The sequence below is a fragment of the Callorhinus ursinus genome, unplaced genomic scaffold (genome assembly GCF_003265705.2).
Source record: "Callorhinus ursinus isolate GAN/ISIS: 27379988/994484 unplaced genomic scaffold, GSC_fseal_2.0 scaffold9, whole genome shotgun sequence".
Lineage (NCBI taxonomy): Eukaryota > Metazoa > Chordata > Mammalia > Carnivora > Otariidae > Callorhinus > Callorhinus ursinus.
Genome location: NW_027397071.1, coordinates 58,319,642 through 58,335,172, shown reverse-complemented (window position 1 = coordinate 58,335,172; position 15,531 = coordinate 58,319,642). Strand labels below are relative to the sequence as shown.

Genomic DNA, 15,531 nt, shown 5'->3' with positions numbered 1-15,531 from the left:
AGAGCTGCCCGCCCAGACTGTGGCCAAGCAGAGGAAGAAGTGCAATTGTTGACAGCAGATAAAACCCGATAGCATCTCTATTTCCCTTCTAATATCGGAGTGGCCGCCTGCAAGATGAGTGAGGGGGAGGGCCGGCAATCAATAGCTAATATTCCCATCGTGAGCCAGCCTACTCTGGAAATGGGCAGTCACTACCTCCTTCCAGAGAGATACCCTTTCCCCTCAGCAGTGACCCAGCCTGAGTAGGTCAGCATCACAGCCAGGAGGCACCCTATCCGCCTTCATCTTCATCTGATTAGAAAACGATGTCCTCACCTGAGGAGGGCGTGGGGGGGACAAAGTCAGCCAAAGTCACCCAGGAAGCAGGAAGCAGAGAGTCCGGGGCACACGGGTCCCTGCTCCATGTCTACCCCCCGCCCCAACTCTTGGTGGTTCATCCTGACTGGGGTTCAGAAAAGACCTCCACTCAAGAGGGTCCAAAAGTTACCTTTGTTTGATGGTGGCTGGAAGTGGCCAAATAAGGACAAGAATCAGTCTGGGCTTTCTGACCACACACCCCTGAACGTCACAGGGGAGGGCCCGAGAAGTATGTCTGGAATTAGGCCTTAACCATGGACAATTATACCAAAGCAGGAAGTTAAGAACTGCCCACATATCAGGGAGACCTTGCCTTGCCCAGACTCAGGCCAAAATAGAAGTTAACGAACGACGTATTTAAAAAATACAGCTGGCTATATTCTACCTCTTCCCACCACAGCGGCCTGCACTGGGCACTCAGATGCCAGCAAGTAGCCTCAACAGGCATGCACACAGGTGGAGCCTGGTATCCAGGGCTTTGTCCACCAGGCAGGAAAGCCACAACTGCACGGTATCCAGGGTGCCCATGGCATCGTGTAGGAAGATGTGTAAGCCTGGGAAGGAAGGCCCAGGCAGGTAGAACACCTGTGGGAAAGACAAGCAACTAGGTACAGAACACCCGTCTACGGTGGCCAGGAAGATGGCTGCCCCTTGGCACGGATGACCGTCTCAGACAGCAGTCCCTGGGCTTCCCCTATGGGGAAAGAGCAGAAGCCCGCCTGGCTCCTTTCTTTCTTTGGGTTTCCAAGGATCTGAATGTCTCCTTCTCTTCCAAGTCTGACCCCTCTTCCCAATGCCTTACCTCAAGCCAAGCCCCGAGCAATGCCTGGTCTGGTCTAATCAAGAGCCGACACACCCCATTTCCGTCCCACGGCAAGGCTCCAGTTTGGGTGTCATGCTAGGAATGTATACAGATATATGTGTGGCCATCCAAAGCCCTCAACCGCCATCCCTACACCCCTCTCACTCACCCCCACTGCCATCGTAGTGGTGGGCAACCTGCTCTTTCTGGTTTTGGGGAACAACCAAATTTCACTGATTCCCTCCTTGGTTAGTAAGCAGCACGTCCAAACCCTTCTCTCCTGGGAGTCAAGATCAACCGAAATGTGAAATCTTACAAGGTAGAAGTGTCAACTAGGTCATCTCCCACCCAGGGAGAAAATCCCCTTAACATCTCTTAAGAGGGGTTTGTCCCCCTTTTGCTTAGATGTCTTAGTAACAGGGAGCCCCCGCCTCCTGCAGTCTGCGTCTCACTGCTGGACACGCAAGGCGTGAAATTCTGGCTTACACCAAGCAGAAGTCTCCTTGAACTTTGTCTCAGTGCTCCCAGTTTTGAATTCTTGGGCTTCACAGAGAGATCTTGGCCGCCTTTTCTATACAAAGTGCTAGCATTTCAACGGGGTGGGAAACACAGGCAGGTTCTCAAATCCCGCCGCAGACAGGTTTGAAGGAATGAAATGTTATACTCAAAGAAGCTCCTTCCAGCCCTGCACGCTGATACCTCCCTGAGATGGCATTCCCCAGTCTCAGCCTGGTTAAAACCGAGTGAGTCCTTCCCGCCGCCCCCCCCCAACCCAGGGGACTGCAGAGATAGGAGGAGGCGGCACAGAGGGGCCGGCAGCCACACCCAACCCTGACAGAAGACAAAGCCCCCAGAGGCCGACAAGGTGTCTTTTGGAGAAGACCGGGCTCTCACCCCACGTGGGACCTGCCCCTGCCTTTGGCGGGCGGAGTGAGGGCGCAGATTCTCGCGGGATGCCGACTGTGATCACACTCGGAAAAAATCAAGTGGTTAACCAGAGGGGAAGGATTCCGAGACCTGCCAGGATGGTGGGTTTTTTGGTTTTTTTTTAGATTACGCCTAAGGTTTGTAGTTTGGACAGGCAAAGTAAACAATGACGATGACAGCAGCAACAAAACAGAAACAAAGAACAGTTTACTTGTGTTTAAAAAAAAAAAAAAAAAAGCCTTTTGTTATAAGACAGCTCCCCACGGCCTTGGAGGCAGTCCCACGGCCTCCCCGACCAGGGGCAGGCTGTGTGGTGCCTTCAAAGCTGCTATGAAGAAAACCAGCTCGGGCACAAGTGACACAGCACGTGCAGGGGCAAGTGGGGGCTGCCCTCCATCTCTTTTCTCCCCTCCTCAGGTTTTGGAAGGGGTGGAGAAAGGGATAGGAGGGGTTGGAACCAGCATAAAGCAACTGTATTTAGACCATGGCAAACTGAGCTGCTACTTACTTTTCTCTCCCTCCCTCCCGCCTGCCTGGGCCTGGCCTGGAGCGAAAGGAGCAGGGGACCGAGGGGGCCCAGCACGTACCTGAAAGAAACCCGGCGGGATGGGGCCTCCCGGCATCCCATCGTTGGGGGGAATGTTGCCAAGCACGGGGCTCGGGGCGGCTGCCGCACTCTGTGGAGACAAGGAAGCGGAGAGTGAGAGGCTGCACCCACCCTGAGAGACCCGGAGCTTCCGACCCCTGGCCGCCCGTTCTCCCTGTCCGCTCGCATCCTCCACAGACCCTCCTCGAACACCACTTTCCCAGGTGTGTCTCTCACTGGGCAAGTGAGGAACTCTCCAAGCCTCTGTTTTCTCATCTCTAAAATGGGAGAACAACACCCGCCGCTTCACACATGCATTGCAGAGCACAGCACACAGTGGCTGTTGCTAATGTATGGGTGTTCTGCCTTAGCCTCTCAGCTGCTTTATGAAGCCCCTGCAGGGCAGCCGAGGTGCTTTATAAATGTTTGTGCCCTCTCCAAGGGGCTGCCATGCTGCATGGAGAGCAGATCAAGCACTATCCACAACTTAATGAACGAACAGACAACCCTGTTGGGAAATGTCCCTGGAGAGGTCGAAGGAGGGCAGGGGCCTCTTGGGCCCCATCAGGGTCCTGGGTGCCACAGGAGATGCGGTGGGCTGCACAGTGGGGGGATGGGAGGCACTTTTCTTCTTAAATGCTCCTATTCCGGCATTTACCTGGTACATCTGCCTCAGCAAATGCCTCCTGAGGGGTGAACAGACGTCGTTCTCCCCAGCCTGGCCTCCTTCCAGACAATCTGTGTCCCACCTGCCATGTGGTCAGCACGTCTGAGCCTGGGCCCGCACGCACACAGGCAGGGTGAGGCTGATGGGGCAAGTTATGTGCCTCCCTCCCAGGCTGGTGCCCTGCACACACACCCCTCCTCCCCCCTAGGCACTCCTCCTGCAGGAACCCCCACTCCCGCCTCAATGTCACCAACCTCACACACATCCCCTACTGAGAATTTGAGACTCAATCGCCAATCGCCTCCCAGGGGTCTGACCGGTTCTCAGGGACAAGGGTGAGCCCCCTGGGGTCAGGAAACAGAACACCTCTTTTTCTCTTACAAATGCAGCAGAATTCACTTCTTCCCTTTCCTCAGCCAGGAAATAGGAACCAGAACTCCTAACTTCCAACTTTGATAGAAGGAAATGAGGTAATGTGTGAATCCCATGGACACACGACCCGTAGCAAGATGAACCCCTGGGGACCCACGCATCTGGACTCCAGGGCTGTTACCTGTACTAGGCAACAGAGGGCCATGGGCAAGCCACCTGGCCTTCCCGCCCCAGTTTCCTGTACAAAGTGGGGATCGCTGTTGTCCTGCCTGCTCATCAGGGCTGTGGAGGATTATGGGACAGGATGGGCTGTGTTTGTGAACCGGGAAAGCTTGGTAATCTGGGAGCAAGGAGGGCTCAACATGGGCAGGCACTGGGTGTCTTAACAGACCCAGCTAAAGAGACTGGGGTGGGGACGGGCTGGCCACACAAGCCCAGCATCTCAAAATGCTTCTGCCTACGGACAGGCAACCCTCTCTGTAATTAAAGAGATTCCACCAACCATCCTGTCATGTGTTACAAGCAACCCCAAACATCATGAATGAGGTCTTCCCACCTTCCTGGGTGAGAGCCCCACTCAGGAGGAGGAGGGGCCAGCCTGCCTCTGCTAGCCCCCTCCCCTCACGCCAGCATCATCTGGGTAAGGGCCGCCTGGGGGAGTATGCCAGGCTATCCGTTAGCTGCACTGTTTGTCTGTGGTTGGTGGTTCTGTGGAAATGCAACTTTTCAGGATTTACAGCCAACAATCATTCCTCAGAAGCAGGGGCAGGAAAGTTTGAAAGAAAAATCAGAGTGAGGTAAACAGGCTCCCACGTCTTCAAGTTCCGTCAGAGATCAGTCTTACATTTAACTCTTTAATCTTTCAGGAACTTATTTTGGTACATAATATAGATTTTACTCCGAAGGCAGTGGCCTCAGTACGACTTTGCCCCGCTCATTTGAAACCCGGAGGCAAAATCCTTACAAAGGCTCGGGTCTGTTTCTGCGCTTTTAAATTCTGTCCGACATCTCTATCATTCCATTGCCATGATCGGAGTTTCAACCGTGGATCTTCCTTTCTCCTCCAATTCTTCAGTGGAAGTTTTCTGGCTCATTTTCACCTACCTATCCCTCCAAACATCAGATCATTTATAAAAGTCACCCCCCTACCAAAAGAAAAAAGTTCATATACATATAACACACACAAATAGACACACATCGATGCATATATGTACAGTATAGGTACATATACGTATATGTACAAATCTGGAGGAGAAATGCCATCTTTCTCAAACAGAGGTGACCTCCCAGGACATGGTCTTTCCCCAATTACTCACACCTCCGTGCAAGTCGCAGTTGAGCGGGGGGTGGGCACAACAATAATGAGCAGGTAGGCGGGAGTGGGAGTGGGCGACATGGGGAAAACCAAAACCCGGTATTGCTAAAACTAAATGTTTTATTCAACAAATGTGGCACCAACTTGTCTGTAGGACAAGGACCGGAAGATGGAGCTCCTGACTGGGGAGGCCCTGGGTGGTGTGCCTGGCAGGAGCCATTGGGCCTGATGCTAGAAACAGGTTGGGTCCTCCCTGCCACCCCCTGCCCCATCTACCCCTGAGCCCCCAGGCAGCCTCTGAGGTAGCCACAAGCAGCCCTGCCTGACAGACGCAGGCGGGGACGGGCTCAACACAGCCCTCTCCCCGTTTGCCCTCCTCTGTCTGAATCTACTCCTCTCCAGCCTTCAACCCAGAACCATGCTCTGTTTTTACAGAAAGATCTGGACAGTCTCACCAACTTGATTCTTTAAATTAGCATTTATCAATTAGTACACAACACAGCAAAGGAAAAAGAAAATTAGCCACCGTGTTTTGTTAAAGAATGTCAAGAGCACTTTCCCTTCTCATTGCATGGCCAAAGAAAACATGAGTTTTTAATGAGTCTAATATTATATAGAGGTAACATCATTTAACCAATTTAATTAGCAGGCATGGGCGCCTGGGTGGCTCAGATGGTTAATCGTCTGCCTTCAGCTCAGGTCATGATCCCAGGGTCCTGGGATCGAGTCCCACATCGGGCTCCCTGCTCCTTGGGAGCCTGCTTCTCCCTCGGCCCCTCTCTCTCTCTCTCTCTCTCTCTCTCTCTCTCTCTCTCTGTCTTTCATGAATAAATAAATAAAATCTTAAAAAAAAAAAAGATGCTGTTTAATTAACAGGCATTACATCGGTGCTTGCTTCCTTGGTAGTTACAAAATGGTACCTCTCTGGTATTCGGACCTATTTTTTGGATCACTACCTTTTGAAATGGGTCTGTGCTGGCCACTTGTAGATCTACTTTTATGGGAAGATGTTCATGTCCCTTGCTATTTGTACATTTGACTCTTCCCTTGGTGATATATAAGAGCTCTTTATATTTTAAGGGTATCACATAAGGATATCTTAGAATTTAAAACAAACAAACAAAAACTTTTAAATGGAAATTTGAACCCAAGAGCATGACTTACAAGGCTCCCTTCCTCCAAGATCTCATTTCCCTACAAAATCAGAAGTGAGTCCATGGTCCTAGGAACCGTGGGTGGGTGGGGGGTGGTCCATGGCCCTTTGAGTGTCAGGGCTGGGGTAACCGTGGTTCCAGAACATGGATGGTGCAATTCCCTGACATCTGGGTGGAGGACAGACTTCTGCTAGCCTCCAGTGAAAAGAAAGCCATGTTGGCAGTGATTAAGGTGGCAGGAAGCCGAGGAGACAACTTTTATCATTCAAAGCCTCATCCAGCAGCAAAAATAAGCAAAATAATTAACCTGAATTATGACGGTTACTGCTATTCTTTGATTATGAAGGAAATATGTGCTCATAAGGGAAAACTTTGAAAAGGACAGAAAAGTATGACGAAGCAAATGAAAAGCAGCAACGGTGTTACAGGGCAACAAAAGGGTTAAGTGCTAACTGTGGTTCACAAAACCCAATCCACCACACCCCCTCCGCCCACCCCCACACCTACCAGCAGGGGCTCTTTTACCCATCTCTGAGATGGGAGGCATACAGCAGGTGTTCAATAAATGATTACAACTTTTATTATTCAAAGACCTGCTCAAACCTGGCCTTCTGGAGCCAGGCCTTTCCCGATTGCTAGGAATCGGCCTCTCCCTGCGGTTTCCAGCTTTGAGTTAGAGCTCCATTAAGGCACTCAGCAAAGTGTCTCATGTGAGTTTTCTCTAAAAACACAAAACCCAAACTGAAAAGCCCCTGACGTTCCCCGAGGCCTACAGTTGTCGGGGCTGTGGTGGGTGCAGGGGGTGGAACCCTCCCACTGGAGCAGGGCAGTAAAGAGCACTGGATTCTGAAGCCAGAGACCTCCCTGTGGGCCCTTGCTGGGAGCCTCAGTTTCCCCACGCGTCCAATGGCAGTGTTAGATAGGACAATATCTGGGGCCCCTCTTCTAAGCTGCTCTTCCCAGCCGGGTCCACACACTCGGGGGGGGGGGGCAGGGACTGGAAAGAGCAGCTCATGCATGAACAGGAGAACAGTCCTCTTTCCAGAGGACTCTGAATTTTAACTCTTCTCTGTTCACTACAGAACACTTAAGAGATCAAAGATTAAAAACCACCCAGAAACCTCTTTGTTATCAGAGACATCTGAGCTCGCCCCACCCGGGCCCTCCTCACCCACATTTATCTATATATGCATACACACATGGACTAAAAAAAGCAGAATCAAATCAGGCATGCAGTTTGGTAACTCATGCATTTTTTAAAAAACTAACTTAAAATTCTTTTCTAAATAGAAAACAGGCCTTGTACCGGGTGGCGTGGCCCACTGCAGCCAGCTGCCTCCTCTAAGACTCGGGGGTCACAGTCAATGTGCAAAGCTCAAGGTGCCTTCAGACAACTGCTTGAAGCTCTTCAAGGTCCCCAGCCAAGTACTATATTTTTGTTTGTGGCCTGGAAGCCTTCCAAGGAGGACCGATCCCACAACCCTCTCCCTAAAGAGTAGGGCTTCTTTACGATCCCATGGTGGTTACACAGCCAGCCAGGCCCAGGGCTCACTGCAACGCCTCAGCCTGCCCTCATGCTCCAGACCCAGACCGGCTGGTCTCACACGTGCCCTCCAAAGACAGGCGTCCCGCACTAGCAGATCTGCTTTTCAGTAGTGACCCCCACCCCCTTGCCAGTGCTGAGCATCCCAATGCGCCCTCGACTAACCTACCCAACAGCTGTAGAGTACAAACCCATGTGGCAAGTCCCAGACGTGGTGCTGGGCCTTTTCCTCGCTCCATAGCAAGAAGTCCCCTGTGGCTCCAGGAACAGCAGGGTCAGTCCAGAGGAACCAGGAGACAAGCTCCCAGGAGCCTCCCATCTCGTATCTCCCAGTATGTTGTAGTAGGTGACAAGTGCTCACGCTTCCTTCCAGAAGTGTGGGTCTGGGGGATGCTCCCTGCGAGGTATTCTCTTCCAGCCCCCACCCTGAGAACCCCAGTTACCCTCACTCACAAACTAGCATGCCCCCCGCGGCACCCATTTTTCATGCTCTTTTTTAAAAATTTTATTTATTTGAGAGAGAGAGAGAGAGAGAGAGAGAGAGAGCAGAGGCAGAAGTGAGAGAGAGCAGAGTGAGAGGCTGAGGCAGAAGCAGACTCCCTGCTGAGCAGGGAGCCCGATGCAGGACTTGATCCTGGGACCCCAGAATCATGACCTGAGCTACAGGCAGACACTTAACCGACTGAGCCACCCAGGCGCCCCCCATTTTCACTCTTTTAAAATGATCCTCAGGGCACCTGGGTGGCTGTCGGTTAATCGTCTGACTCTTGGTTTTGGCTCAAGTCATCTCGGGGTTCTGACATCAAGTCCCGTGTCAGGCTCCGCACTCAGTACAGAGTCTGCTTGGATTTCTCTCTCCCTCTTCCTCTGCCCTTCCTGCTCATGCATGTTCTCTCTCTCATAAATAAATAAATAATCTTTAAAATAAATAAAAATAGAAATAAAACTGGTCCTTTGCACACGAAGCCCCTAGAAAATGGAATAAAACCAAATGCACAGAGTGAACCGCAGGGCTCCGGCCAGCTTGGCCAACCCCTCCTGATTTACAAGGCTGCAAAATGGAACTCTGTTCTGCAATTCCCCTCCCTCCTCGCCCCACCCCAATACTCAGGCCTCGGCATGCAGCAGCATAGAGCCAACACGCAAAGCCACCAAGTACAGCCTTTCTCAACTGAAACTCAACACAGGCCATGTGGCCAAGCACACAGGACGCCACAGGGTGTGTGGCATATGGCTGGGTGCACGCAGCTAGGAAAGAGAGGTCACTTAGAGGAGTGAAGGCAGCCACCTCCGTGAGAAGGGTAAGTGAGAAACGAAGGTCTTTGTGGGACGCTTGTGTCCAGGGGAAGGAGGGATGCTTGCACGGGTATCATCAACACAGAGGCTTCGGCAATCTGTGCAAGATAGTGGAGTGACCTGGGTCCCTCTGGGCCAAGCTTCCTGGAGGGAATGTTCACCTTAGCACAACAGATGAGCCGAAGATGTTGACGAGGGCGTGGGGAGAATGTCGTCACCCGGACTGAAAGGCCAAGACAGAGAGAAGTGGGGGCAAGAACGGGAAAGGTATAGGAAGAGACCTCCTGGTTCTGTGCACAGACCACAGAAGAGAACCGGTTCCGGAGAACAGGGGCTCGAATTCCGCAGCTTGGAGAAAACACAGAGCTGTTGCTACGTGACCTCCTGGTTCTGTGCACAGACCACAGAAGAGAACCGGTTCCGGAGAACAGGGGCTCGAATTCTGCAGCTTGGAGAAAACACAGAGCTGTTGCTACGTGAAGAGACAGAACCAGCTGGCATTAAAAATAGGTTCAGATGACACACGGGAGTGAATGACACAGGATCCCTGCCTCCAAATAGCCAGGGGGCTGTCACGTGGAAGGAGGAGTGGACCTGCTCTCTTGGTGCCGAGGGATGGCTCTGGGTCCAGCGGTAGATGCACCCAGCTACAAAAAGCTTTTCCAGATCAGAGCATCAGAGTGAGCTGCCTCAGGGAGTGGTGCACTTGGGGTGGCTCACAGCTGGGACACAGCAAGGGTGTACTACAGGTCTGAAGACGAGGGCTTGAACTCTGTCTGCTCTCCAACTCAGAGCCATGCTGACTGTCTCAGCCTCAGTTTCCCCGCTGTTACCTACCACTGCCTGGTGTTGCATGGGGATTATTAGGATAGAAGAGCCCTCAAGTGAGGGCTCCCCCTTTGGCTGCTAACCACCATGTGATCTGGGCGAGCCTTCCTGCCCCTGGCCTCTGCTCAGCTCCAAACGAGGTGGCTGAGGTCCTGCAGTTTCATGAAACAGTGGGCATCTCACTGAGCTCTCAGCTGAGCAACCGGAAAAGAGGCCACGTGTAGGCAGAAAAGGCCCTGATCTGCCACAGCCAGACCATCAGGCCCAAGGGAGAGCTATCCTGACACCGGAGCTTCTTCCCAAGTCTCCTGGGTGAAGGGGTCAATGCCGGGATGTGGAGAAGGATGCGGAAAGAAGCAAGGGCCTTTCATCCTGAGCCCAGAGATCAGGAGAGGGGAGGGTGTGACTGACTCTTCAACATCCCCGCAACGGAGTCGGTTCTGTTTGCCAGTAAGGGAACTGAGGTACAGAGAAGCACATGATCAGGAGCGGCTCTGACTCTAGTCTCTCTATCCCTCCACCCCTTCCCCCAGTCTTGGGTCCAGAAACCCAAAGACAGTCTCCCCACCGACCCTGCAGGAGAGTTCTGTATGCTTTCTGACACTTAGGAAAAGAAACAGATCATTACAAACATGAAGCGAACACAATGCATTCTCTGCATTTGGGATCATCTAGTTTTGCTCTTCCCCCTAAATAGACTGACCTAACCCGGCTCCTTCCAGCAAATAGCTGACGGAGTTGGCCTTCAGCAAGGGGTGTGGTGAGGGTGTGTGTGTGTGTGTGTGTTGGCCTTCAGCAAGGGGTGTGGTGAGGGTGAGAGAGAGAGAGAGAAAGAGAGAGGGAGAGAGAGTGTGTGTGTTGGCCTTCGGCAAGGGGTGTGGTGAGGGTGTGTGTGTGTGCGCGCGCGCACGTGTGTGTGTGTGTGTGTGTGTGTGTGTGTGCGCAGGACTGCACGAACCCACTGAAGAGTCTGCTGGATCTAACTGGCAAATTACCCTGGGAAGAGAAGGAGAAACAACGTAGGTGGGAGCTTAAAAAGGTTATGAGGGCTTTGCACACGTCGGATGCGCTCAGCGCACACTTGCTCCCAGGGATGCGCCGTGCCTGCCAGGGCGGCAGATGACAGCGCAGGGCTCTGCCCTCAAGGTCTGGAGGATGAAATGAGCCGCTGTGCCGGCGAACTGAGGGGTGTGGGAAGGTGCTCTGGTCGGGCGCAATGAGGCGGGGATTAGTGGGATCAGGGAGGCTTTATGGAAGAGGTGGCACTCGAGCCAGGGCCTTAAAGGACGGCAGGACTTGAAGATGCGGGCGGTGATAGGAGGTGAGAGATTACTGCTGTCATCTCAACCCTCCCCGGGAGCTAGGCCTCTGACAGCCACTCCTTCAGGGCGCAGATCCCACCAAGCCTCCGCCTCGTCAGAGCCCCATCCCAGCCTGGTTTCGGGGGCACGGATGCTGGGGCTGGGCCGGACTCATTTCCCTCCTCCACGGGGTAAGGGGTGGGAGGGCAGGCTCTTCGGCAGGAGGGGAGTCAGCCACCCACTGCCGCGGCTGGCTGAGCTGGCCCAGTTTCTCCCCCAGTCTTCCCAACAACCGGGTCGGGGCTCCAGCTGAGGCCTCAAGGGATTTGTCCAGGGTCCCACAGCTCGGACAGGGCAGAACTGGAGGTCAAGCCCAGACAGGCTAAAACCAGAGCCCAACTCTCGACCACATCCCGACTTCTCGGGTCTCAGTTCCGAAGCTGATGCTTAAAGATGGTCACCCGGCAACAGAGAGGTCAGGGCTCCGAGGCCCAGCCCTTCCCTCTCCAGGAGCCCTTCACAGTCATCTGTAAAGGGGGAGCCCTCTGTCTTGCAGGGTGTGGGGAACTTAAATAGGACTCTCAGGCAATGGGTTGAGGCCGAGACAGGTGATTGGCGAGCAGAAGCCCCTGCGCCAGCAACATAGCACCAAGGCAGACAATAGACACACTGAGTTTCATGATTCTGTGAACACAGAGCAGGCCAGGGAAAGAAAGGGGGTCACAGCTGTCGGAGGACAAGTTCTGCTCAACAGAAGCCACTCTTCTGAGCAGTGGCCTCTTTCTACCCCATGTTAGAGAAATAGGATTTCATTTTTTTAGAAAACGAAACAAAGGCACTCCAGTCAGGACATTTCCAAAAGAACTGGCTTCCTTCCCGGTGCTGAGAAGGCCACGGCCACCATCCCACCACCAGGCCTTGCCCATCCATTCCAGGGAGCACCTAGCTTCTTCCGGGAATTGGATCAAAGGGTACCGTTTGTGTAAGAGGTGGAACCCCACATAATTAATACCTGGCTATACCATGGCTGCCAGCCAGGGCACCCTCCCCCACGTGCAAACACCTCCCCGGTTGGGCCACACAGAGCAGGGCGTAGGTTCCAGGCATGTACCCGCAAGACAGGGGAGATTAAGGGCGAGAGGTGCCCCCACAAATGAACAGTACAGAGTGGATCAGGAGCATGCTATTTGTACAACACTGATTCTCTTCTTAAAGAGAGATGAGCTTCGTGGCCTGGGTTTACACCATTAGCCACACACACACACACACACACACACACACACACACACACACACACACAGTCTTAAAGGAGCTACTTACAACCGCAAACATGTCATAGTAGGCCAGTGACAGCTCCTTAACAAGAACACTGGCAGTTGCCTCTGCAAAGCGGAAAATTCCCTGGCGTGGACCCACACACACGCTCAGTTCCAATGACAACTTAATCCTGCCAGGACTGAGGTGTACAGAGAACAAAAAAAAAAAAAAAAAAAAAAAAAAAAATCGCCTGCTTCTAGAAACTTTTAAGTTTAAAAGAAATCATTAAAGGCATGACCCTCAGAACATCTTTCAAAAATGGGAGCCCACACTTTGCTGGGCTGGCACCAAATTTAGCGGGGACAGAATCACTTGCCCTCGGCTCATCCTCTGCTGTGACAGGACGAACGTGCAGTCTATAAAGTTCGCTGGGGTCCCCCGCTATCAAGGCCAGAGAAGCGGACACTGGGCCAGGGAGGGCGCGTCAAGGCGGGGGCCTGGCGGGAAGCCGGTGAGTAGCCCACCACTGCGGTCTGCACGGCCAGTGCACAGGCTCAGAGCTGAGCAGATGCCACCTACGCCTTTAAAGCATGCACTAATTGCGCTAATTTAGCTAACAGTCTCTGTTTCGTCCCCCACCCCAGTCAACCAGCATCCTTTGGTACTGCTGGAGAGATGCAAGCTGTTGGCTTTAGTGTTATTTTGTCAGCCATTAAACGATTCATCGGAGTCATTAATTGATTTATTACTGCTGCCTGCTCAGAGCATTTAGCAAATAGAGAATGATGTAGGTCACAACGCAAAGGAAACTGGACCAAACACCACCACGAGAAGCTGGGCACTGAGTGTGCCACTGTCCACTCGGGCAGCCCTCCATGCCCAGCTGTCAGATGGGGGGACAGCAAAGCTGGCTCTCCTGCCTGAAATCCGGGTGCCAGACTGCCTCCTGCTCAAGCGCCGGTGCTGCCAAAGATGTAGAAGGCAGAGAACCTTGTCCAGAGGCCCCTGGCAGCTGGGTCCCAGGCACCTGCCAGGCACAATCACCAGCAACTGAGTAAGAGGCGGGGAGAGAAGCCTCCGCTGGCCCCCACCCAGTGGGTGCTGTGTTGCAACGGCTGGCCTGCGTGTCAGCCCTCCAGGGCACTGGGGAGGCCAGGGAGAGGCCCCCAGCCAGGGCTCTACTCCTCTGGAGGTAAGAGGCTCCGGCCACACTCTCTCTGTCCCTGCACTGCCCACAGGAGTGCCGGGACAGCAACAGCTGTCTCCTGACGCCTGGCCCTTCAGGACTTCTCTCTGACCCTCGCAACAGTCCTAGGAGGTAGGTGGCATTACCGTCCCTGTGCTGGCGACGAAAACAAGCAGTTACACAGCAGGCCAGGGAGCAGCAGTCCTGGGCATCGAACCCGGGTGCACCTGACTTCAAAGTCCACATTCCCTCCCCCCATCACACCCTTTAGCTGACGCCTCGACAAGAACCCCAACCCCAACTAGCTGGGTGAACAAGAGCAGAGCAGTCCCCTTCCTCTCAGAGCCCCTGGTACCTCCTCTATAAAGGGACAGAGTTAAGGTGGGGGAGCCCTGAGGCTCCGGGGGGGTGAGCAGACGGGACTGCAGGACTCAGTTCTTCCCACCGCCCCAGCAGCGCTGGCCCATGTGGGGACGCCGAAGGCTTGACCACGCTGCCAACACAGTGCCCACTGTCTGCTGGGAATACTCCTCATGCTGGGAGTGAGCCCTCCCATGGTGGCCCCTGCTGTGCTACCTGCCCTTCAAGCCCCAGCCTAAATGCATGCAGCAGGTCTGGGAAGCCTCCCCAGGACCCGGCCGGGCACCCAGGAGTGCACGATGAAGGTTTGCGGCACTGGATCAGTCCAGAGAGAAGTAACTCTCATCCTGCCCTGCTCCCAATTCCCAGGGTTGTGGGCAAACACAAGGGAGGTGTTTAGATGAGGGGAACTAGAATGGTCATTTTCCAGAAATGTTAACACTCCCAACAAGAGGATAACAGGGTCACAGATTCTGTGTGTGGAGGTGGGGAGGGCAGTATACGGGACTCTATCTCTAAAGCAGGAATGGTAAATGCTCTAGAACCTTGTGTCCCTAAGGAACCAAACCCAGCTTGTCTGGTTGACTCAAATTCTGTGATTATAGGAATCAGCCCCTCAAAGACACACCAAACGCCCACCCTAGCAAGCTTTCAGAGGCCCTCAGAGGGTGATTATTTAGTTTGCTTCAAAAATGATGCAGAGGGGCTGCCGAGTCAGGTCAGGTGTCCAGCAAGAGTGGGTTGTCTTCAGTCCTCGATTCAGCCCCAACCCACAGAGCTCAGTTTGGGGCCTGCTGACAACCCGTGGAGCGCTCAAGGGCAAGGCAAGGGGGCCCTCTTCAGAGCTCCTCCCGCAAAGAGGTCTACAGATATTTGTTCTATGTCTATCAGGTGTACAAAGCACAGCTCTCTTCCTAGCATTGCCCCATAACGGGCCCAGTGCATCCCAGAATACGTACCTCTCAGGATCCTAGTGAGAAACCTGCTAAGGGGGTGGGGCCAGGAGCCCAGCCTGGAAGGACCAGAGATGACCTAACCGGTCAAAGGCTTCTAGGGGACAGAGGAGTTTATCTACTGAGAATTCGGACCCAAAGTTAGCTTCTGAGACAGAGCCAGGATTTCCCACAGAGGTGGTCTACCCCTTCCCCATACAGCATTGAAAGCACAAAAGATCTTTATAGAGACATGCATCAGGGTCCAACAAGTGAGATGCTTGAAGTCCCGTGGAGAAAGAATCACCTACCGTCACATACCCATATTTAGGATTCCAGCTCACAAAGGCCTTTCCTTCACCCGTATTTCCCTGATGCGCATGCCCAACTGTCCTCTGCACAGGTCGGTCCCCCTCTCTGGACCGCTCCTCCACGCTCTCTCCCGAGGTGATGCCTCTCCATTCCTTTGTGTTCTTCATCACAGTACTTGTCACATCTGACTGTTAATTCCTTATTAAATTGGCCAGCCGTCTTCCCAGGGACAGGGGCAAGAATGGTGTACATAGCACAGACAAGGTGCTGGCTCAGTAAATATTTTTTGGATGAATAAAGTCCTTGCAGAAATCCTGCTTTTCCAGAATATCCACC

The 15,531-nt window shown here is 53.2% G+C and overlaps 1 protein-coding gene across 13 annotated transcripts in view; it reads right to left on the bottom strand.

Moving 5' to 3' along the window:
* SSBP3 (single stranded DNA binding protein 3) overlaps positions 1 to 15,531 on the bottom strand; it is a 160,127-nt gene that overhangs the window by 43,494 nt on the left and 101,102 nt on the right. For all 13 annotated transcript variants that reach the window (XM_073896703.1, XM_025871699.2, XM_073896698.1 and 10 more), the window contains one exon: positions 2,674 to 2,763. In XM_073896703.1, the coding sequence (XP_073752804.1) occupies positions 2,674 to 2,763 (90 nt within the window). The remainder of the gene's footprint in view (positions 1 to 2,673; positions 2,764 to 15,531) is intronic.